The sequence below is a fragment of the Cnephaeus nilssonii genome, assembly GCF_951640355.1.
Source record: "Cnephaeus nilssonii genome assembly, chromosome: 10".
In the NCBI taxonomy this organism is placed as follows: Eukaryota; Metazoa; Chordata; class Mammalia; order Chiroptera; family Vespertilionidae; genus Cnephaeus; species Cnephaeus nilssonii.
Genome location: NC_137081.1, coordinates 32,475,506 through 32,499,615, shown reverse-complemented (window position 1 = coordinate 32,499,615; position 24,110 = coordinate 32,475,506). Strand labels below are relative to the sequence as shown.

The 24,110-nt window shown below is 43.5% G+C and overlaps 1 protein-coding gene across 1 annotated transcript; it reads right to left on the bottom strand.

Moving 5' to 3' along the window:
* Nucleotides 1-3,055: 3,055 nt before the first annotated feature.
* Nucleotides 3,056-23,838, bottom strand: SPP2 (secreted phosphoprotein 2; the record flags this gene model as incomplete). The annotated part of the gene is made up of 8 exons (XM_079783134.1): nt 3,056-3,138; nt 5,370-5,420; nt 6,154-6,208; nt 11,230-11,337; nt 12,412-12,534; nt 14,653-14,777; nt 14,883-14,972; nt 23,757-23,838. The coding sequence occupies 8 exons, from the start codon at nt 23,836-23,838 to the stop codon at nt 3,056-3,058; spliced, it is 717 nt and encodes a 238-aa protein (XP_079639260.1).
* Nucleotides 23,839-24,110: the final 272 nt, after the last annotated feature.

Sequence of the window (24,110 nt, the reverse complement as noted above, 5' to 3'; positions counted from 1 at the left end):
TTGTTGATGTTTCTCTGTCTTCCTCTCTGAAATCAATTTTAAAAAATGGGGAGGGGGGAAAGAAAAAGAAAAACAGAAAGCTCCCCATGGGAAATGTGACTTTCATAATTTAGAAAAGCCAACCTGATTTAATTGTACAGTCTTTCCTTCCTTTCTTCCTTCCTTCCTTCCTTCTTTCCTTCCTTCTTTTCTTCCTTCCTTCCAACCTGATTGAACCCGTATTATATTCTAGACACCATTTTTTAGCATTATGAAACAAACGATATTGTTATTGTTAATTTAAGATAGTACCATTAATTATATTTTCTTATTGTTAAACTAAGATAATAAGGATAGCAAGCTAAGACATCCCCAAGGAGTTCATGGTCCAGTAAATGATAACTATAAATCTTTGAAGGACCTGAGCCATAGAGGTTAAAGGATTGGTTCACTGTCTCAGCTCCTAAATGGCAGATGGGGCTGGGAGCCAGGCCTGCTGATTCCAGACCCTGTGAGTCAACTTCCTCACTAGACTCCCTGTAGGAGCCTTTCCAGCCTTGTTTTATGATTCTAGCAAACTTAGAGCACCGGAGGGCAGAGACAGACCAGGACTTCAGTCAAAGTCAATGCCCAGGCCAGAGTGGCAGCCTTTGACCTTTTGTCTGTGCTGTCTTTAAAGCAATGTTTTTTGGCTCTGGTTGGGTAGCTTAGTTGGTTAGAGCATCATCCAAATATGCCAAGTTTGCAGTTCAATCTCTGGTCAGGGCACATACAAGAAACAACCAATGAATGCATAAACAAGTGGAACAACAACTAGTTCTCTCTCTCTCTCTCTCTCTCTCTCTCTCTCTGAAAAAAAAAATCAAGTAAAAAAAGACTTTGAAGTGATCTTTTTTTTTTTCATAGAAATCAGGTCATGAATTTATATAGCAATACATATGTATGCATGGCCAATATAAGCATATCATTAATAATAAAATACAGCCAAATCATTGAGAACTCTATTGTTTACCCTGAGGATGGTCTGCAATGCAAAAAGAAATGATTTAAGTTTGTAAAAAAGGAATATGATGAGTCTGTTTCTTCATAATGAGTAGTTTCTTGATCTCAGCTAAAGCTGGTTTTTATATTCAGGGGCACATAGATGAAAAAGAAAACCTACTATTTGCATTTTGCATCCAATACAACCTCACTGGTAAAATTTTCCTTCTATTTTAGTAAAGTCAGTTGACTTCTTTCAAATTCCAATGGTTACAAATTAATTATACTATGCTTAGCTGTTGTGTGTGTTGTTGTTTTTTTTACTGTAATAAAAGAATCTCAAGAGCCCAAAGGGAAGAATTCCATCATTCACTCAACAAACACTTCCTGAATGCTTGCTGTGTGCTCTGCTCTGTGCAGGGCACTGGGAGACGATGGCAGGGAAGCTCCCTGAGCTCTGTGCCCGAGAGTCAGGTAGGGCAGAGCGGGCAGAAAGGAGACAAGCAATTGCATGTCCCGGATGAGGACTTGAGGGAGGCCCTAAAGAGATGTAGCTCTGATTTGGGAGGGGCCACTGAGGTGAGACCTTAGTGATGAGGAGGAATTAGCCAGGTGGATGTTCCAGGTGGAGGTCACAGCAGGAGAAATTGCCAGTATTTGAGTACTGCCAGAGCTTAGGGGCTCGGGGGACTTGGGAAAGATGAGGCTAAAGAAGTAGGCGGGGCCAGGTCACCAAGATCTTTGTGGGCCATGGTAGGGAGTTCAGACTTTATCCTAAAGGCATATGGTGCTATGTAAATCTAAAGCCCCGGAAGCCCAAGCTTTATTATTAACGTGTGTGTGTGTGTGTGTGTGTGTGTGTGTGTGTGTGTGTATGTGTGTAAAAATGAATGCTCTCTGAATCAGTACTTATGATTGTATACCAACATTCCTTTGTGTCCTTCATGATGTCCCTTTACCAATGCCTTTCGAAATCCATAGCTGCATTTGCTCCAATCCCTAGTAACTGAGAGTTAATATATCCATGAGACTAGATACTCAGTGTAGGTTTCAAAAGCCAGGGCTACCTCCATCTCCCCACAACCTCCTCTTGGCTCAGGATCTGACTTTTGCACACCTCTGCTTTATCCCATGAGTGAAGCAAACATTAGGGGGTTTAAGTAGAGCAGGACCAGAGTCTCCTCTGTGTTTCCAGATAAACCCGAGGACGTGCAAGGTAGACATCATGGGACCAGGACCTGGGCCAATACCAGAGAAAATGTGTGGACAAAATCAATAATTTTCCAATGTTGGGAGAAGACAGAGGGTAAGGAAGAGTCCATGATGCTCTAAAATTGTGAACTTGTGAAAATTAGGTGGGTGGTGGTGTCTTCAATTGAGGAAGGGAGCTGAAGAGGAGGCTGGTTGAGTTTCATTTGCTCCCAAGGTTTCCATAGCAACTACATCTAGTGGGCAATTGATATCAGGGCCTGGATCCCAGATGGAGCAGGGCAAGAGATGTGGACTTGGAAATAACTGCGTAATGATGAAAAAGTCAGGCAAGTGGAAGAGATGACAGAGTAATCTACTTTAGAAGGAAAGAATTGGATTGCAGAAATAATACAAATGATCACAGGGTTTAAATTACCGATGGAGAAAAGGAAGGCAGATCAGATTTCACAGATTTGCAGGATTAGAATCCAGTTTTCAAAAAGCAGAAAAGTGAATGGGAGGCAAGGAAGTCGATTAGGAACCATAGACACTGTGGCAAGAAGCTTAGCAGAGAAAGAGGGAGGGTGGAAGGGACACTGCGTCAAAGGAAGGGAATGGTCTCTTGTTTGCTATTTGTTTGTTTGCTCTTAAAGTGGAACAACTTGATCACATCAGTGGCAGCAAATACAAAAGCCACAGGAAAGAGCCTGAGGAAGCAAGAGTGAAGAGCTGAAGGAGGAGCAGTGTCTGGGAAGGGGAAGAGACGGTGGAAAGGCGAGGATGGGAGGTAAACAGTGAAGCATAGATGTTTGAAGGTGTGGGAGTTGCAGTTTGAAGGCATTCACTCCAACAGTGTCTGTTTCTAAATACACATTTTTACCTGTGTTCTCTTACCTCAAGACTGCTACTCAAAGCCAGTATTTACTCTCGCTCTGTGCCACTGGTTCGGGTACCTTCTATCTCCAGGGGGAACCCTTCTCATGATCTCTAAAGAGAGAAAAGGAATGCATAGGCTCTGTCATTCACAGGCCACATGACAATAAATTAATGAGAAGGATTGTGACTAGCATAACCAGAACCCATCCTGCCATGAGAATATGATAATTTTGTCTTCCTTATCAAGCTCTCCTACACCCTGTTCTGCATGGTGTTACTGCCGAGCCCAGTGCTTATTTCTCTCCACTGCCTGTGATCTGTCTCAGTCACAGGTGTAAGCATGGACTGTCTATTTCTCTTTCAGTCTCTATGGCTCTGCCCAGTGCTTGTCACACGGATTTGCTGCATTGAACTAAATTGTCATGTTCAAAGCCGTCTCCGAGAGAGCTGCACATCTGTGTCCGTGATGCTCCCAAAGCCCAAGATGTTTTTAGAATTCAGCTCTGGAATTACCTCCTGAGACACATAAAAAGGATCAGTCACATTAATTTATATCCATATATTTCTCGTCCCAAATGGCATTTCCCCAGTGTGGTAGCCAACCTCCGAGATGGCCTCCTGGTTGTTCACACTCTTGGGCATGCCCCTTCCACACTGAACCAGGGGTGGTCCATGTGATCAATAAATATGCAGAAATGATGGTCTGTCACTCCCAGAATTAGCTCATAAAAGACTTTGCCTCTGTCGTGGGTGCTCTGTTGCTTGCTCACTTCTCTCTCTCTCTCTCTCTCTCTCTCTCTCTCTCTCTCTCTCTGTCTCTTGTCATTTTCTTAGGGGAAGCCAACTGTCACACTTTGAAGATATTCAGACAGCCCTATGGAAAGGCCCATATGATGAGAAACTGAAACCCTTAGTCCAATAGCCCATGAAGATCTGAGGCCTGCCAACAAGCAGGTGAGTAACCTTGGAAGTGAATCCTTCTGCCCCAGGCAAGCCATCCGATGACATCACAGCCCTAGTCAACATCTTGTCTGTAACTTTGTTTTTAGAGACTCTGAGCCAGACATGCCCAACTAAGCTGCTTCTGGGTTCCTGACCCTCAAAAACTATGCTAATAAACAATTGTTGCTTTAAGGTACTAAGTTTAGGGTAAGACCGATTTCCAAATGTCTTTGGGCTATTTCTAAAATCAAATCTAATGGCAAATATTTACCACCACTACAGAGATTCAAAAGAATGAGCCAGAGATTCTGAAGGCAATTTCAAAAGAAGTGTTCAAAAAATGTTCTCAGCAGTTGTCACAGTAGTGGAATAACTGTATATTCTTTCAAAGTGACTATATGGAGAAGGTCTAAAACTTGGGCTTTTTTTTTTTTTCCTTAAATCAAGCCTCAAATTGTAAGCATGCCTAATGAGGATCAGACATTGAACTCAATGAAATATTTATATTTGTTTTATTCATTGTGATGGAGAACTCTGTACATAGAGTAAATTTCACAATTCCTTTGGAAAACAGCATGAAGAAAAAACAAAAAACAAACAAACAGGCTTTAGAGTGGCAGAATGGTATCAAAGTCCTGTCTCTGCCACTCACTAACTTTTGGTCAGTCCTAGTCACATAGCTGGAGGATTACCCAATTCAGCCCCAGTCAGTCAGATGAGCATTAGTCCAGATCTTCCTAGCTACACATTATTGCATAGCTGGGTCCCATAACTTAGGTCATGCATCCAGGAGGGTAGCCTTGGGCAAGTTACAGAAACTCAGTTTGCTTATCTGTAAAATGGGAAGGAACACGGTGCTGCCTTACAGGATGGGTGTGAGGGTTAAAGGAGGAAATCGTGTCTAGCAATTAGTACAGAGTATTTGTGCATACAATTAACACCTTGAGTTATTACTCATTTCTTCTATATAAGCAGGCAATAACCTGGTTTAAAGAGTTATCACAAAGATTAAATAAGAAAACTGATCCGTAATCAGGAGAAAATAAATACCACTAATGTCTGCTTAACACAAAATATAGTTGAGAGTGGGGGCAAAGAGAAGATCAAAATAATTTGGATTATTCAGAAAATGCCCAATGTGGGGCAGGAAAAAGGTCAAACTGATCTCCCAAGCCAGATTTGATATTTCAACTCCTGATAACATTTAAGTGAGTTTCTAATGCCGCAAGTTTACCTTTTGAATGATTTGCAAAGCAAGTTTATGCAGTACTCTACTATCATTTCATTCACTTAAAATAGTTTGTATTTCATGGGTTTATCTCCTATGAAATGGCTACCACAGAGTCTGGCTTGATGAGACTGAGGTCTACTGACTTTGGGAAGAAGACAGGACCACTTACCATGCGACCGTTCATAAAACTGTTCACGTCTGGGTTTGTCAGGAACAAGATCTGGAACACAATAATAGTCTTAAGGCCTTGTCACTTCTAGAACATTTTGTTATTTTATTATTGATGCCCCAGATGTGCCTCTTGAACAAGGAGGAAGTGGGAGATCACCAGTTTGACCACCATCAGCACCAATAGGAAAAAGCCTCAGGAACATAAAAATGGTTCCTAAGCCACAGAACACTAACCCATCCTACTTCAAATGAGAGGCCACACAAGAAGGAAAGAAAGGAGAGCCTCCCTCCCCCAATCAAGAGTCGGAAATGATGTTCCAGCCCAGTCACGTGGCTGGAGGATTACCCAATTCAGCCCCAGCCAGTTAGATGAATTTTAGTCCAGATCCTCCCAGCTTCACCTTATTGCATATGTGGGCCCCACAGCTTAAGTCATGCATTCAGGGGGGTTGAGCAAGGTTGTTCAAGTTTACAGACCCTCTCAAGGGGAACACCAACATCTGCCCTGACTACTGGACAGAGATGTTGGGGCCATCAGATGAAATCATGCATGGAAAACCTCTATATAAACACAGAGGAACACCTAAATGAAAGGTTGTATTGCTATTGCCTAGTGTGAAGAAAGAAACAAAAATAAAAGAAAATGTTTATTTTCTATAATGACTGTAGTTGTTCAAATGTTATGTATAGATACATCTAGTTTTAAATGACTAACAGAAAGCTTCAATATGAAGTTGTTCCAAGAAAAAAAAGCATTAAAAATAGAACGGATCTCAACTTACCAAGTGGATAGCCGCTTCTCCATTTAGAGGATCCCAATATACCTCTGAAAACCATCTACATAAATGTAAGCATCAGTATGTATCAGCACATGAAAGAGACAAAAAGGAAAGACATTGTAAAAAGAAATGCAACTCTTATCTGATGGACTCTCATTAATTAAATAAGACAATATATTATTTCAAATAACTTTAATGGGTACCAAGCATATATGTCTAAGAAAGTATGTGGGGAAGTGCAATTTACATGAAGCTAAAATGCTTTCCACCGGACTCAGAATTACTCCCAAATGTTATGAACCAGAAAGATGGAAGCTTGTTTTATGGACTTGCAAATTGTGTTCAGGTCAATTTTTGGAGGTTTCTCTCTATGAAGATTCCATATATGTGCAGTTAGGTGCACATAAGTAGCCTTCATGAAGCCACTGAAAGGCTATACAAAAATACATGTGGAAAGCCCTGACCATGTGGCTCAGTTGGTTTAGCATCATTCTGTGTACCAAAGGGTTGCTGGTTCAATTCCCAGTCAGGGCACAAGCCCAGGTTGTGGGCTTCATCCCTGGTCAAGGTGCATGTGGGAGGCAACTGATTGATGTTTCTCTCCTCTCCCTTTTTCTCACTAAAAAAATTCAATAAAACATATTTTAAAAATACATGTGTTTACTAGTATATAATTTTATTAACCAATGTAACCCCAATACATTCAATTATAGAAAACCTGCACATGAAAGCTCATAGTATCATTATTTGTAATATCCAAAAAGGGAACTGTTATTCAACAATTTAAGAAATTAAGTATTTGCACATACTACAACAGGTATGGACCTCTAAAACATGAGTCTAAGTGAAAGAAGCCAGTCATAAAAGAACACATATTGTATGATTTCATACATGCGAAATGTCCAGCATAGGCAAATCTATAGACACAGGAGGGAGATGAATGGCTGTGTCCAGGTAGGAATGAGGATCAGAATGACTTGCTAATGGCTAAGAGGTTTCTTTCTGAAACGGTGGATATGTTCTGGGTTTAGAGAGTGGTGATGATTGTACAATTTGTGAATATACTAAAACTACTCACCTATACACACAGAAAGGGGAAACTGTACAGCATGTGAATTATATCTCAATATAGGTGGTATTTTTAAAAAAATAGAGAAACACGACTAAGCCAGGCCAATGGAAATAATGCCAAAAGGTATCTCCCCCTGGAGTCTAAGAGAAATACTCCTTTTTCCTCTAAGTTTAAAGGAGCTAAATGTGGAGTAGCTGGTAGCCTTGCTTCCTGCTACACCGAGAAAGGCCATGGCAATGAGAAAGGGAAGGGAAAGGAGAGGCATGGGAGGGAGAAGGAGAAAATGAATGTGGCACACATAGCATTGAAGGTGCCTAAATTGAGTTGCTCCTGAGGCCAACTCTCCCTTTCCTTTATGGGAATGTGACCATGAAATTGTCTTATTTCAACTCAGGCTATCTCTAGTTGAGTTTCTGTCTCTTGAAATGAAAGACAGTAAATAAATGAAGCGTCTGTTACCTCTCCTCCCCTGAGCTCAGAATTTCTGTTCAGTTATTCTTCCTCAGTTTCTCCCTTTTGGACTATTTTCTCCCTTGGCTGATACCTTAGCCAGACCTCTTCCCTTCCACTCCAAATGAGAAGGATTTGTCTAAAGTCAAGTTCAATCACCCATTTACAGGTGTAACATTGCATTCTTGACGACTGCACCATTACATGATTGGCTGAGTTCTATGCACCATGTAGAGACCTACATGCTTCTCCTTTAAAATGAAAAAAAATAACACATACTACCTATGATTCAAATACCTATTTGATTAAGGAGAGGAGACTTTTAGCAAATTTAGACATTTATTTCCTCAAATGTCTTTAGAGCTTTTATGCTTTTAAAAATTATGTAGTGAAAAATCCAAATTTCTTATATTCAAGGCCATTTCTTACCAGATATTTTCCATTTAATCTAAATCCTTTTTTATAACAATTTGAATTTTTTCAGCCTTATTCTCCCTGGTTAAATCTTTCTTTACATTATATTCCTTTTCCTCGAAATTCTTTTGTATTCTACATGTTTGTCAAGTAGTCTTTATTTTCATGACTCGTGTGTCTTTTATTTTTTCTATTTCCTATTTCCAACAATGGTTTATTTGTTCCATGTCTAAATTCATCTAGTCTATCATCTTTCATGTTTGTAGTATCACCATTTATTTCACTGAAAACGGTTAACAGTTATTTTCTAATTTTTTTCTGTATCATGTAAGAAATCTATTTCAGAGTTTCCAGGAATTACTTTAAACTCCATCTGCTTTCTTCTCTTTCTTTTGAATTGCAGCATTTTTTAATTTAAGGAATTCTCTCTCTCTCTCTCTCTCTCTCTCTCTCTCTCTCTCTCTCTCTCTCTTTTTAAGGAATTCTTTTTTAAAATTGGCTCAGAATTCTTAACAATCTCAATCTCCTAATCTTCTAGGAATAGCGACCTGAGAGTTTATGTAAAAATCGTGTTTGTTACAGGAGCTAACTTAACTTAATGTCAGTGTCTTCTTACAAAATGTGGGACGGGAGAACAGTGAGTGTCTTCACTCTGCAATTAGAAAGATTTGTGGTGCCAAGTCCATATGGCCAGTGGTTGAGCATTGACCTATGAACCAGGAGGTCATGGTTCAATTTCCTGTCAGGGCATATGTCTGGATTGTGGGCTTGATCTCCAGTAGGGGGAGTGCAGGAGGCCACCAATCAATGATTCTTATCACTGATGTTTCTATCTCTCTCTCTCTCTCCCTTTCCCTTCCTCTCTCTGAAATCAATAAAAATATTTAATAAAAAAAAAAAGAAGAAGAAGAAGAAGAAGAAGAAGAAGAAGAAGAAGAGTTGTGGGTTGCCCAAACAATCAGAATCAACTTCCCAAGTCAGACACAGAAGAGGGAGGGGTTAATTTAGAGGACCATTCATTAAAGTAATTTCAATTGTGTCAAAGATCATAGAATAAACTAGAATCCCTTTCTCTCAACATTCACTACTAACTCCCAACCCCAGGCAGCATTCTTGCTCATCTGTCCTGCCTAGCCCCCATCTACTCTTAGCTAGTTCCAATCTACTCTTCATCTATTCTGTCACTGCCCTACTTACAACCCCTCAATAGCCCCATTGCCATTATCAGCCAGGGATGCTCAACATGACCAATAAGGCTTATCTTGAACTGGCTGTGGTCCTGTCCAGCCCCACTCCCACATCTCTCTCTCTGCATTTTGCTCATTCCAGTCATGGATTTCTGTCCATTTTAATCTACCAGCTTCTGTCCTATTTCAGGGAACTCCCTCATGATCTCCTTTTGCTTGGAATTTCTTTTCTCCCTCCCCTCCACCGCCTGTCCCTTCTGTCCTGATGACAACCCTCCAGTTCTTGAGTTGAATATCAGCTCCCAGGGAAGCTCTCTCTGCCCGGGACACACTAATCAGTCCTCTTTACGTGCTCCCCAATACTTGCCTGGTCACCCCTGCTTAACAGACATCACCTAGACTCATCTATACACTCCACAAGGGCCAGGACTATGCTTGTCTTGCTCCTCACTATCTCTTTAGCTTTCTCCACAGAAACCACAAAATCAATTCCAACAAAATGCTGGTGAAATGATATTCGTGGCCCCTGTCACTTCTGGGCTAGCTGGGCAGTGAGCATGTGAGTGTGTGAACTGTGAATCATATCTGACTTTCTAGATACTTTAATGAAGTCTAGAAAAGGAGGCCCTTGGTATTGTCATATTGCCAAGGGAATAGGACTCTGGGGCAATTGCCCCAGAAATCACCTGGGTATTGATCCTCAAAAGTAGCCAGTGTGAACAAGATCAAGCCACAAGGTTATGCTCAATTAAACAGTGTGTGGAAAAGGTCCTAATAACCTGGGGAAAGTTCTACCTGCGCCAGTAACACCACCCCATAACAGAAGTTCTCATCACCTCTATTACTTCCTAATCCTAAAACAGATTTTCATAAATAATACTAAATTTATCCAGTGATCACTTTGTAAGTTATATAAATGTTTAGTCACTATGTTGTACACCTGAAACTAATACAGTATATGTCAACTGTAATTGAAAAACAAATTTAAAAAACTAAATATAAATATGTAAAAAGATGGACTTCCAAACAAAATATTTAAAGCATGGGTATGTTAATAATATGAGAATATTACTTTTTATGTATAATTTTTGAAGTTGAAATTGTATATTCTTTTAATGTAATTTTCACTACAAACTTAAATCTTGAAAAATTGAATAAAAATATGAGTAGATAAATAAAAATACCAGCTGTATACTGGTAGAAATGTTTTTAAAACACCTGTCAAGAATATTATCCCATTATGAATAAACAAATAATGTAACAGTTATGTTTTTATCCTAGTTAGAGTCATACCATATTCCTGACCATTTCTTCCTCAGTTTTAAAAAATTCATTCAACAAGTACTTCAACAACATGCAAATCAACAACATGCAAATTAATTTCAATGTAATTGAAGGAAAGAGCATGTCCTGCCATTCACTGCACACCTGTCATGTACCAGATGCGAGACCTGATCTTCCTTGCCCATCCCTCCCTGGTTTGGTCAACAACCTATCAGGTGGTCTTTATTCCTTTACTAAGATGAAGAAGCTACAGATCATGGTTAGGTATCCTAACCTGGATTGCAGAGCTGGCAAATAATTTTAACCTCTGGCTCAGCAAAAATGTCCCTCTTTGTTCCACTGAACCACAGGACCAGGAGTGCATACTTAAGTCTAAAACTTTGAAGATTTGCTAATTTCACAAATCTTGGGGAAACAGAGAGATAGAAAGAGATATAGATGGATAGGTAGATGATAGATAGATAGATGCAGACAGACAGAGGAAAAGCTGGAGGAAGTAAGAGGTATTGAAAATGAGGTTGTAGGTATAAAAGAAAGATCCAGCTGAGCAAGCAGAGCTCTGCTTGCCCATACCTGGGTGATGCTCCAACTACACTATATACAGGAATCTATCACAGACTCACACAGACCCTATGAGGAGCTGTCCTGATGGACACCAAGGCCCAGTCATACCTCTTCGCTGCTGTCCGACTCGGAGCTGGAGGACCAGCGGCAAAGAACCCACACGTCCTGCACCTGCTCGGCAGACATCCACACGGTGCTTCTGCAAGAGGCTGTTGGCTGGAAAATGCAAAGCAATGAACTGTACCTCCAGCAGCTCACAGAGGGTTAGACCTGTCCAAGAAATCAGGATACAGTAGGGCTGGACAAAATGACACAGACAGAAAGGAAAAATTCACAGAGGCATTTCGTTTTTCCAAAATGAAAGTTTCTCAAAACCTAAGGAGAAAATTTAAATATCTCTTAGGCATTTGATACATTATGAGTCCCAGGAAAGCAGACGTTCCTGCATGAGCACTGAGGGGCTGCCCTGAAGCCTTTCCCACTTGAACAAAAAGAAGTGAGAAGAACCCCAAGGTTCTCCTTTGGCTCCAGATTTCATCTGCTCTGACACTTGGGGTTTGGAGTCCTTTGTAAAATAATCCTGGTGAAAAGTCTCAAAACAAAGGATTCCTTTTCAGAATTTACATCATTGTAAGACAACCCCGACATAAAATGATAGTGTAACAAAAGCCCGAGAACATGTACATGTCATGGCAAACGCTTTGGAAAGCAATCATTGGTTTGATGGTGCAGCCCATGGGTGCGAACCAAGTGTGGGGTGACCATGTTCTGGTCACTGGGGATACAAACCAAACATGCATGGTCCTACATTTATTCCTGACATTTATTCCCAATGGAGTCCGAGCTAGTGGGGGAGACAGATATTCCACAACAGTCAACTGCAAAAGAATGTGACTCTCATGTGTAGTGTTTTTAAATTATTTTAAGTAGAATTTGAAATGTCTCTGGGATTTCTGTTTGGTGTTGGCCTCATTGTATTCCCTTTGCTTGGAATCATCACTATCCCCATTTTAAAGAGCAGGAAACTGAGGCAACAGGGGCTAAATAATTTGCCAGGATCATTCAGGACCATGTAACCCAGAGCTCAAGTCCTCAACCACTGGGCAACACTGCCCCCACCCGGGGAATACAGCATGGACACACTTAGTGCCTCCAGTGTGGCCGGCCAACAGGCAACAGCCAAGCTCTTGCTGTGACAATCATGGAAGAAGACGAGGTGCTGCCTCCTGTTAGTTTGTGGGATTGGGGGTGGGGGGTGGGGAGGAGGGTGGCCCTTCCCACCACACTTACCACGTAGTAGCCACTTTGGAAGTCACAGGTGGCGGGGTCTGCGCCAGAATCCCTCCTGCATGTGGTCTCCCGAATGCTGAATTCTATATCCAAGCTCGAGTTGTTCTCATCCAGAACATTGACCTTCACAAAAACAAAACATCAGTTTGCCACTGGTGAGTTTCTGAAATTCTCATTGTTAGCACGGTCTCTCCCTGCACAGGGAGAAAACGTTACGGAATCTTCTGCCAGTGAAAACAGCTACCAGTCATCTCAGCCATCACCTGGTCTCGTGCCCTCATGCTCAGGCCCAGAGGAAAGGTGCTTTACCAAAGGCACATGGTACTTCAGGGGGAAGACAGAACCAGCCCTTCTGGGTCCTAACTCCAAGGAAAGCGTGTATAATTGATCCTCATTATTCACAGGTTCCATACTTGCAAATTTTCCCACTCACTAAAATTTATTTGTAACTCCAAATTTCGACACTCAGGGTCCTTTGGCAGTCATTCATGGACATGTGAAGATTTCGTGGAAGGGACGTAGTGACTGTCGCCTGACCAATGAATTTGAATAATCAGAAAAGTCCAGAGAGAGGCAAGAATAGGCAGCTTCCAGATAGAACAGCAGCATACAGGATGAGGTGGGACATCACCTAATTATGAACTCATTAAGGATCACACACATGCATATGTTAAGTGTGCTGATTTGCAGGTGCATGTGTGTTGGGCTCGCATCTGTACCAAGATGGTCACATGACGGAATGTGCGCTGGGTGGCTCTGCCTCACATCAGCTCATCTCCCCGGGCCAGACTTCCATGGTGTCTGTAATTGACTCTCTCAGGACCTGTCCTCATGCTCTTATTCATTGAATTAAGCCCTTGCTTTCTTCTGTCGTGAGCACTGCTAAATTACAAGCAAATTTAAACTGTTCATCTGCAGGTTGACAAGAGGACATGGATTTCCCCACACCACAGCCAACAGAGCCAGTGTGCAAGGAACGCATCTCACACTGACCCCACATCACGCCATCTAGGCCACGTGTCCCCTTTCTGGCCACGACAGCTGGTCCCGGGCTGCACACCTAACTAAAGCATAGCCCATCGTCTTCATGACCGATGGCCCAATTAGAAAAGACAACTGGGACAATTCGATTCATTTCCTGGGACTCTGGAAATGGGACGCAGAGCCATTTTCTGAAGAAGAAGGGTCAAGATGACCATGGTGTATTTGGAGACTGGGGCTAAGAAACCATGAGCCACATGCTCTTCACGCTTCAAGAGGAACACGCTAAGCGTGAGCGAAGGCGGCACCCAGCCAGAATGGGAGACGCGAGCAGGCAGACTGAGGGGGCACCTCCGTTCCCTCCCATGTGGCCTGTAATTCATAGAACCTGTCCCACCCCCCACCTTCACCGAAACCAACTTGAGGGCATTTCTGCCCTTCTCTGCACAGGAACCCTTTAGGCCAGTGGTCGGCAAACTCATTAGTCAACAGAGCCAAATATCCACAGTACAACGATTGAAATTTCTTTTGAGAGCCGAATTTTTTAAACTTAAACTATATAGGTAGGTACATTGTTATTAACTTAATTAGGTACGTGGTATTTTGTGGAAGAGCCACGCTCAAGGGGCCAAAGAGCCGCATGTGGCTCGAGAGCTGCAGTTTGCCCGACCACTGCTTTAGGCGATCAAATCCTCTGGGGACGAGGGGGGGGGGAGGCGACTTGCTGCCCACACTCTCATTTCCTTTGAAGGATGTATCTGCTTCTCCTTCTTTGCCTGTCACAGATTTAGGCACAGAAGCCCAAGAAAATTCATCTTTCCCTACTTCCAAAGCTAACAGGAAATAGACTCTTACTAAACTGACAAAGGAAGGGCGGTTTTTTTATCTCAAAAGCCAGGATTTATTTCCAATAAATATTAGAAGCAGAACTGCTGAACTTGAAAAGGCCTCATTTCTAATAAATGAGAAGTTCTTAATAAAGGATTTCAAGAGGAGCCAGGGGGACACAGGCTACAAAGGCAGGATGCTCAGCAGGAACCGTCTGGAGACAGGCAATGGGGCCAGCGAGACTCGAGAGTCTATGACAGAATCTTAATTAAATCCTTTCTCTGCCAAAAATTGTCTGAATGAGATGACTAGCTATTATCATTTTAACCTGAAAAAATATATTAAAAAAAAAAGTGTACCCAATGCACTGACCAAAGAACAAAGGCAGAAAGCAGTAGCAAGAGGCGTGGAGGAGAGGCACTGTGCGCTTACTCTTTTTACGGAGCTTCCGAATGCCCGTAACAGATACGGGCTCAGGGACCGAGCGTTCACGTCTGCCACCGAGGCGGCCAGGGCTTGCCGCAGGGAGGCCAGGTTGTAGTCGTACACCGGGAAACCTGGGCACACAAGCACGCGGAACACAGTGAGACCAGGTGTCAGGTGCACAGGCCAGGACCCCCTTCCCTGCCACCCCCCAGACTGAGTGGAGCTGAGTTCCCTACCTGCACAGGACCAGTTGCTCATTCCAAGAACAATCATGACCAATAATGTCTTCAGCGCCATCTTCTCTGTGTGGGGAAGAATAATTTTCACTCAGAGCCCCGGAGAGTGTCTCTACGCATCAGAGGACAGCACGTTCTCCTGAGAGCGGCCCTTTCTTTATCAGGTGTGACCCAGTTTGCTCTCTCTGACTGGGACAGTCTGGAGCTTAACCAGAAACAATTGATCCGGGGTGAATGTTTACCGCTGCTTTTTCCTATGGAGAGGTGCCAGGCCACTTTGAAGTTGCGACCTCAACCTGGGACTTTAGCCCACGGCAAAGACAGCAAGAGGCTCAGGGCTTCGTGTGCGCTGTTTGTTTTTCTCTATTTTAATTCCATCTACATGCACAGCTTATTTCTCTTTGTTTTCATTCCATATTTGGAGGGAGGGGGTATATTTTATTTTCAACAAAACTTCATTTTCGATTGTTGTCAGTTTAGTCCCCTCTCATGTTCCTAAAAATCTTGAAGTTGACTGTTTATGAAAGGTGTGTGGTTCTTTCAAGGCATTTCTGGGGATTATAACTGCAAAGAAGATAATTTAATCTACAGGACTTAAATATGCCAAGCAAGGACCAGCCTTCTCTGCCAAAGGGCAGTTTTGCGCTTCTCCTGGACAGCATGGTGTCTGCATATTGATAGTTCTTGTGCATGACAAAATCCCAAGGTCGCTCATGAACCATTAAAAAGAAGAGACACTTGAGAGCAAATATAGTTTGAGTGGCATGCAGGTCCTCGCGTTCTCATTCTTAGAATTCACGCAGAGAAGCTGTATTGTGCTGGGGCTTAGGAAGACCTGGACTTTTTTGGCTCCACACGTGTCAGGAATGGACCCTTGGTCATGGGACCCAACACCTCTGAGCCTCAACTTCCTTATCTATAAAATAGATAGAAATGGTTAGATGTAAGGTATATGATTAGTCAGGGAGAAACTGAACCAATAGGATATACACTCAGTGGCCAGATTATTATGATCTCTGAACGCATAATAATCTGGCATATATATGTATATATATTAGAGGCCCAGTGCATGAATTCGTGCACGGGTGGGGTCTAGCCAGCCTGGCCAGGGGGAGGGGACATGGGCTGTTGGCTGGCCTGCCTGCTGGTTGAACTATTCCTGGTCAAGGGACAATTTGCATATTAGCCTTTTATTATATAGGATATACACTGAGTGGCCAGATTATTATGCGTTCAGAGATCATAATAATCTGGCCACTCAGTGTATGTATATATATATATGTGTGTGTGTGTGTGTAACATAACATATATATTATGTTCATATATGCTTATGTTTATATATAAATGTTTATGTTTATAGGTTATACACATTCATTTTAAGGAATCAGCTCACACAATGGCAGAGGCTAGCAAGTCCAAAATCTGCAGAGTGGGCCAGCAGGCTGGAGACCCAGGGAAGAGTTACAGCTCAAGTCCAAAGGCCATCTGCTGGCAGAATTCCTTCCTGCTCAGGGGAGGTCAGCCTTTGTATATTAAGGCCTTCTACTTACTGGATGAGGCCCACCCACATTATAGAGACTAATGTACTTACTCAAAGTCTATTGATCTAAATGTTAATCCCATCTAAAAAATATCTTCAGAGAAACATTCAGAATAAAGTCTGACAAATATCTGGGCACCATGGCCAAGTTGGCACATAAAATTAAGCATCACATAAAGATTAAATCACAAACCCTTAAAAGAGTGCTTGGAAAATTAATTGCTCAATAAATGGTAACTGCTGGTAAGAATTCAATTCAGTAAGTATTCTTAGTATCTGCTAGGTTTAAGGCAACAATAATTACTGTAGAGGATGTCTAAATGAACTAAACATCTAGCTCACCTGCTTAAACAACGCAAATGTAAGTGCCGACACTGAAAACATAAATTGCTATAAGAAGCCTGGAGGTGGTGGGGACACTGGCCATTCACTCACTTCTCTTGACCTCAGTTCCCAGGTGGTCACGTGTCTCTTGAACTAGGCCTTGACGGATGCAGAGGCGTCCAACAGGAGAGGTGGAGACTCCGGCCAAGAAGAAAGAACAGAAAGGAAACCACTGGGGAGGGCACAAGGTGTAGTACAGTAATGTTCACCAGAGGCTGGCCAGGCATGGCTGTGTACGAGGAGAAAAAGGAGGAGGAGGAGGAGGAGGAGGAGGAGGAGGAGGAGGAGGAGGAGGAGGAGGAGGAGGGGGAGGAGGAGGAGGAGGGGGAGGAGGAGGAGGGGGAAGAGATTCTGGGTAGACTGAACATGACAGATGTGTCTTATAGAAAGTGCCATGATGCAAATTTTATATTATTGCTGCTACATAAAGCAATAATGTAATTTATTAATTAAAATATCGCCTCTGTTTTGCCTGCCCTCTGCACAAGTTCAAAATCATGCTTCTGACTTCACATATTCGCAGGACTACACATATTTACTGCTCTGAACCCAAAGGTGTTCTTTCTGTAAGTCTCACTCATCAGCACATGAGTGAGGTGTGTTAAAGGTGTATTAAAATCTCACCTGGATAATCTCAGTGTCTAAATGCCCTTTACCACATGCAGCTCTCCAGTAGTTTCTGGCTTCATCTCAGACCTCCTTCTTTCCCCCACTAGGTTCCAGCCACACAGGTGTCCTTGAAGTTCTTTGGGACACCGAATGACTTCCATGCCATAGCCCAGTGGTTAGCAAACTCATTAGTCAACAGTGCCAAATATCAACAGTACAACGATTGAAATTTCTTTTGAGAGCCGAAAACCAACTTCTGCGCATGGGCCACAAAGTTTTGATTGCACTGTACGTGAGCGCCCACACGTGGTATTTTGTGGAAGAGCCACACTCAAGGGGCCAAAGAGCTGCATGTGGCTCACGAGCCACAGTTTGCCGACCACTGCCATATCCTTTTACACATTATTTCTTCCAACAAGTAACAGTGGCTTTTTTTCTTGCTTTCCCAGACTCCGTTCCTTCCCAGCCTTTGGGTCTCTGCTTAAGTGGCACCTCCTCAGAGACCCTCTCTGACCACCCACCTGACATCATCTTTCCTGCCTTTCAGCTCCTACTTCTTCCTCCCTAGCACTTATCACTGTTGTGACCTTGCTTTTTTGTATGATATTATCTTTCTCTTCAAGTAGACTATAAGCTCCATGAGGCAGAGACCATGCCTGTCCTGTGTATACAATACCGCAACACCCAGATAGGAACATAATTAAATATTTGTTGAATTAATTAATTAATTAATTAATGAGCACACCTAGTCTCTCTGAACCTTAATCCAAGTCTTTCTGTTTGGAGCCTGCAGTAATTTCTGGTGTATAGAAGTTGCACAAAGGGTGTGCTATGAGATGATGACCACTAAAGATTTGTAATTCTATTACTCTTAACCTGGTTTGAACTCAATTCCATTAGAGTCTTCCAGATTTAACTATCGACACCACCTGGCTCCAAACTCAGGGTCTCATTAAATGAGCAGTAATAATAAAAGCAATTGCAAAAGAGTAGAGGAGATTAAGGAGACAACAATAAAACAATGTTGCTAGCACAGGACTATTGATTTTGCTTGTAGCTCATTGGTGTATTGATGGGTCATTTAATTTCTCAGTGCTAAAAAGTGATGACCTGAAAACGCCTCTGCGGAGTTCCGTCACATCTGCTAAACCTGGAAGATTAAATGTAAGCCATCCATTGAAATTAAGGCCATAATGATTTCTTTCATTATTCTTGTTTCTATCTGCAGAAACTGTACAGCATTCATTCCAGCAGTTTTCTGCTGTTCCAACAAAAATTATTTAGTTAAGGTATTAAAATTATGTGGCACTAAATGAAGAGGATTGTATAGTTTTTACTTACATAGTCCCTGGAAATGTATATAAAATTTATAATAGGAAGCTTAACAAGCAATTAGCAAAAGGTCGACTAAAGATTGGTGGACATCCATATCATCTATATTATAAAATAATTAAGAAATTATAATTAAACGATCTTCCTAATATCATTCAATAAATGAATGAATATATATATATATATATATATATATATATATATATATATATACACACTAGAGGCCCAGTGTATGAAAATTCATGCACTAGAGGGGGTCCCTCAGCCCGGCCGGCCCCCTCTCACAGTCCAGGAGCCCTCAGGGGCGGGAGGCAACCCGGCAATCAGGGGAAGGTGACGACCCCATCACACCTCTGCTGCTGCCACTGCCGGCAGCACAAGCCTCAGCCGGCCCTGGTTACCTGAGCCTCGGGCGGCCCTGGGCGGCTAGGGGGCTGAGGGGACTGGGCGCTGCCATCTTGTGGCTGTGGGTGCCACCATATTTGAGGGTGTGGCAGTCAATTAGCATATTCCCTCTTTATTAGATAGGATAACTGAATATTTTTTAAATTTATTTTTATTATTATTGTTTTTTAACCCTCATCTGAGGATATTTTTTCCACTAGAGGCCCGGTGCACAAAATTCATGCATGGGGGGGGGTGTCCCTCAGCCCAGCCTGCACCCTCTCCAATCTGGGACCCCTCGAGGGATGTCCCACTGCCCATGTAGGGCAGTGGGACATGCCTCTCACAATCCAGGACTGCTGGCTCCCAACTGCTCACCTGCCTGCCTTCCTGATTGCCCCTAACCACTTTTGCCTGCCAGCCTGATCACCCCCTAACCACTGCCCTGCCAGCCTGATTGATGTCTAACTGCTCCTCTGCCAGTCTGTTTGCCCCCAACTTCCCTCCTCTGCCGACCTGGTCACCCCTAACTGTCCTCCCCTGCAGGCTTGATTGCCCCCAACTGCCCTCCCTTGCAGGCTTGGTCCCTCCCAAATGCCCTCCCCTGCTGGCCATCTTGTGGTGGCCATCTTGTGTCCACATGGGGGCAGGATCTTTGACCACATGGGGGCAGCTATCTTGATCTTGTGTGTTGGAGTAATAGTCAATCTGCATATTACTCTTTTATTAGATAGGATATATATATATATATATATATATATATATATATATATATATATATTGCCTAAGTGGCCAGCCGACTGGCCAGTAGCAGAAACCATAGGCATGGAAACAGAAACATAAATCTCAGAGGGAAGGGGGAAGGAGTGAGGGTGGGAAGAGATTAACCAAAGATCTTATATGCATACTAGAGGCCCAATGCATGATTCGTGCACCAGTGGGGTCCCTTGGCCTGGCCTGTGGAGAGTTGAAACTGGCTCTCCGATATTCCTTGAGCGGTCCCAGATTGTGAGAGGGTGCAGGCCAGGCTGAGGAACCCCACTGGTGCAGGAATCCATGCACCAGGCCTCTAGTAGACTAATAAGATTCTTTGCAGTCATCGATATAATTTCTCTTGTTTCTTTTCATTTTGCTCATCTCTCTAGTAATATTATTGAAGAAAAATCACTAAGCTTGGAGCAAATGTAAACTAAGTCTTTATCTGATTGTAAAACACAAATTTTACAGCTATCTTTCAATTTTTTGTGATAACATGGTTTCTAAACTGATGAACTCTACTGTCAAAATATACCTTGATTGCCTGTAGTCCCAACCTTTCCATGTACTGGAAATGTCAATATTATTATTATTACTTCTATTTTTTTTTAGGGGATGACATGTGTATTTGCAAGCAAAGTAGTATCAGAGGTGCTCAAAGTGTGGTCCCCAGGCCCGCAACTTCAGCAACATCTGAAAGTCTCAAACCCACCCTTGACCTGCTACATCAGAAACCCCAGGGAGAAGATTCAGCCATCTGGGTTTGACAAGTCCTCCAAGTGATTCTGATGCAGACTCAAGTGTGAGAACCACAGGTGTAGAGCAGTGATTCTCAACCAGGGGTGAGTTTGCCTTCAGGACACGTGTCAACCTCTGGAGACATGTTGGCTCGTCAACAACTAGAAGAGAGGGTACTACTGAGTATCTAGTGGGTAGAAGCCAAAGATGCTGCTGAACATCCTACAGTGCACAGGACAGAGTCCTATAACCAAGAATTATCCTGCCAAAAATTCAACAGTACTAAGGTTGGGAAACCCTGGTGAAAGGCAAGAACTTTTGATCAGCAGCCCGAGTTTTAACTATGGCTTCCTATTCATTTTAATTTATTTTTTAATTTTATGTTTGGTGTTGTATATCCTATAAAAATTATTATTTTTGTTTTAAATCCACTGAATTTTTTTGTTTCTTCTAGTGTCATCCCTAGAAAATCTTCCTCCAGTTTAAAATCACATAAATACTTACCTATCTATATATATAAAAGTCTAATATGCAAATTGTCCCTGTGGGAGTTCGACCAGGAAACTGCTCGCTCACTATGACATACGCTGACCACCGGGGGCAGCGTGGAATGAAGGAAGGCCCTGGCTAGCAGCTGGCAGCCAGGGAAGGGAGGCCCCAGCTGGCAGCCGGAAGGCCCCAATCAGCCCTGATTGCTGCCCAGGCTTAGGGACCCTACCCATGCATCAATTTAGTGCACCGGGCCTCTAGTATGTTATAATTTCCCTTTTTACATTTTAATTATTTAATGCATTTGGAATTAATTTTGATTAAAGTTGTGAAGTAATGATTTGATAATTTCTTTCCTGTAGAAACCCTTTATGCCTGGAATACATACAGTTAATTTTTATTTCCTGATCATCCATGACTGTTAAAAGGATGTCCTCCACCAAAACAAGGGAATTAGCAAAGCAAAGGAAGGATCAGTTTGAATCAGCTTCATCTTCATGTGACAAAAAATCCAATATTGGGTTAAATAAAATAAAAGCTTATTTCTCACATTTTTTTTAAAAAAGTGTAATGCAATTGCAAAAGAGTAGAGGAGATGATCCCGGTGTTATTTGATGACTCCCCAGCTATCAGGAACCTAGATTCCTTCAAGATATTCTTGTCGTTATGGCCCAAAATGGCTGCTAGAGCTCCAGCCATCACAGTTTGTTTCATGCAGCTTGCTGAAGGAAAGAACAAAGAAGGAGGAGCCTCTTCTCCTTAAGGACAATGCCTAAAGGTGACACACAACGTTATTGCTTATATCTATTTGGCAAAGAATAAGTTCCCTCATAATCCCATCACCGGGACCATCCCCACCAGAAATAGTGGCCTGTGAACCAAGCCAGAATCTTCCCTGGGCAGCTGGCGGGGGGAGGAAAAATCGCTACCACCATCATTTCATGTCTGTCCCTGAGTCCCTGTCACATTCACAGAAAAACACCGTGACCCAAATGGCCAGGAAGAGAAGGCCCGCGGGTGTTCTGAGCACAGGTGAGCTCGGCCTTCCTTTATTCAGGGATGGCAAAATCCGAGCTACTCAGAGGGCACAGCCTGGGCAGTGGGTTAGTTCCACTTGTCCTTTCTCTAGCGAGGGCGGTGTAGGGACACTTCTCACCTGCGGGTGTCCACTGAGAACACGAGGACGGAGAATTAATCCGGGCACCGTGGATACAGAGGCGGGTATTTGGTGAAAGAGAATGCTTCTTCCTTCTCTTAGCGCAAAGTGCTTCATCCAAGTCAAATGTACTCCCTGTCGGAAGGGGACCGCCTCCTCTCTGTTTACTGGGGGGAGACACTGTCAGTGACAGGAGGATCCGAAGAGGAAACCTTAAAAAAGAAGGGACCGTGTCCAGGATTCTGGGGCTGGAAGGCAGAGAGCTCCGGGGAGTGGAAGGAAAATCATCCTCCCGGCCTGGAAACAACTCTCCTGTGGAAGGAGATTCTCCTGCTTCCTGACACTCCAAGGACAGTGGGCTGTGGGTCTGATGTAAGGGACAGGGGTCCCCCAAGGAGCAGAGGAGGCTGATGTGCGGTGCTTGGGCCTCCCTGGGGAGGTTGGCTGTCAGGGAAACCCAAGGGGGTGCAGAAGCCCTGCCCCCCTGATCCCCCTTTGCCCCGGCCCAGAGCTGGGAACTCCCCAGTGTCTTCAGTTCTGGGTCACTGAAGGCACGTGGCTCAGCTCCATAAATTGCCCGATCCACCTGAACGAAGCTGACAGCGCGGCTTGAAAGGAAGCCTGTTTCTGGAATAATCCCCGAGTGCGGCAGATTCCGGCAAAGCAGAGGGAGCCGGGGGCGATTTCCACTTTGCAGTGGTATTACTTCAATCAGGAGGCTTGTCCGCAGGACATGAGCAGTGAAATTGGAGGCGAAAGCTCTCTCCGTCAACCCAGAGGCCAGTTTCTCTTTTATTCCTCACTCATCTCCGAGAAAAACTGACCAGACATCAGAGCCATTTGCCAGCGCTGGAGTGAAAAGGGGAGACATTTGGAGAAAAGAGGATGGAGGAGGCAGGGACAGAGACTCCTGGCTTCTAGCCTCCTGGGGGCCAGAGTGACCACAGGCCTGGGGAGTCAGGGCTTGGAGCATTCTTAGCTCCTTCATACTTATTTGAAAGCAAGAAGGCAAATGAGCACTGGAATTTCCCTTTCATCCACACAAAATCATTGCAAACACCATTCCCCCACCTCAAAATTCAGCAAGACAAAGACTAGTAAAGCAAACAGCAAAGCTGGGATTCTCAGCCGGCCACTGTGCCCCACAGTTCTGAGTCCTGGCCCTGCAACCTGTTAGAAAACCCACTGAGGGTCCCATAGTTCTGAATCCTGGCACAGCACCTACTAGACGAGGAAATTCCTCCTTGTCAAACAAGAGCTCGGTAGTGGGGGACGTTTATTTTAAAATGATGCTATGAATGTGTTCGTGCAGCCCCCAAAGCCCCAGCTTGATCCTAAACCAACTGTGTTTCAGAAGTGTCTGCTCAGGTCTGAGCGGTGCCTGGAGAGGCCACCTGAGGCTGTTTTTCTCAACAATTTCCATCTTCAGAGAATAAGGGCCCATCTACTCGTGCCTGGACTGGGGTCAGAGGGCGTGGATGCTCACCTCCCATATCCAGCGCGGCTGAGAGCCCCAGTTCTGAGCTTTTTGTTTTTGAGACAGAGGCTTGGGCAGGGAGTGTATCCATGACGACCACAAGGTTCAGTCCCAGGAGGACAGAGAAGAAGCAGGGTGGGTGGGAGGAATGACACACAGAGGTCCCCAACCCTCCCTGGAGCAAATGTGGCCTAGGAGCAGGGGGACCCTGCTTCAGTGATGATGGACCCCACTTCATCATCGCCTGGGGCTGGGAACAATGGACATCACCTGTTGTGAGCCTGCAGGAGACCCCTGTTGCCTCAATAGCCAGGCATGCCTGAGGGGTGGGGGCAGGGGCGTGGCTCTGGGTCAGTGAAGCTG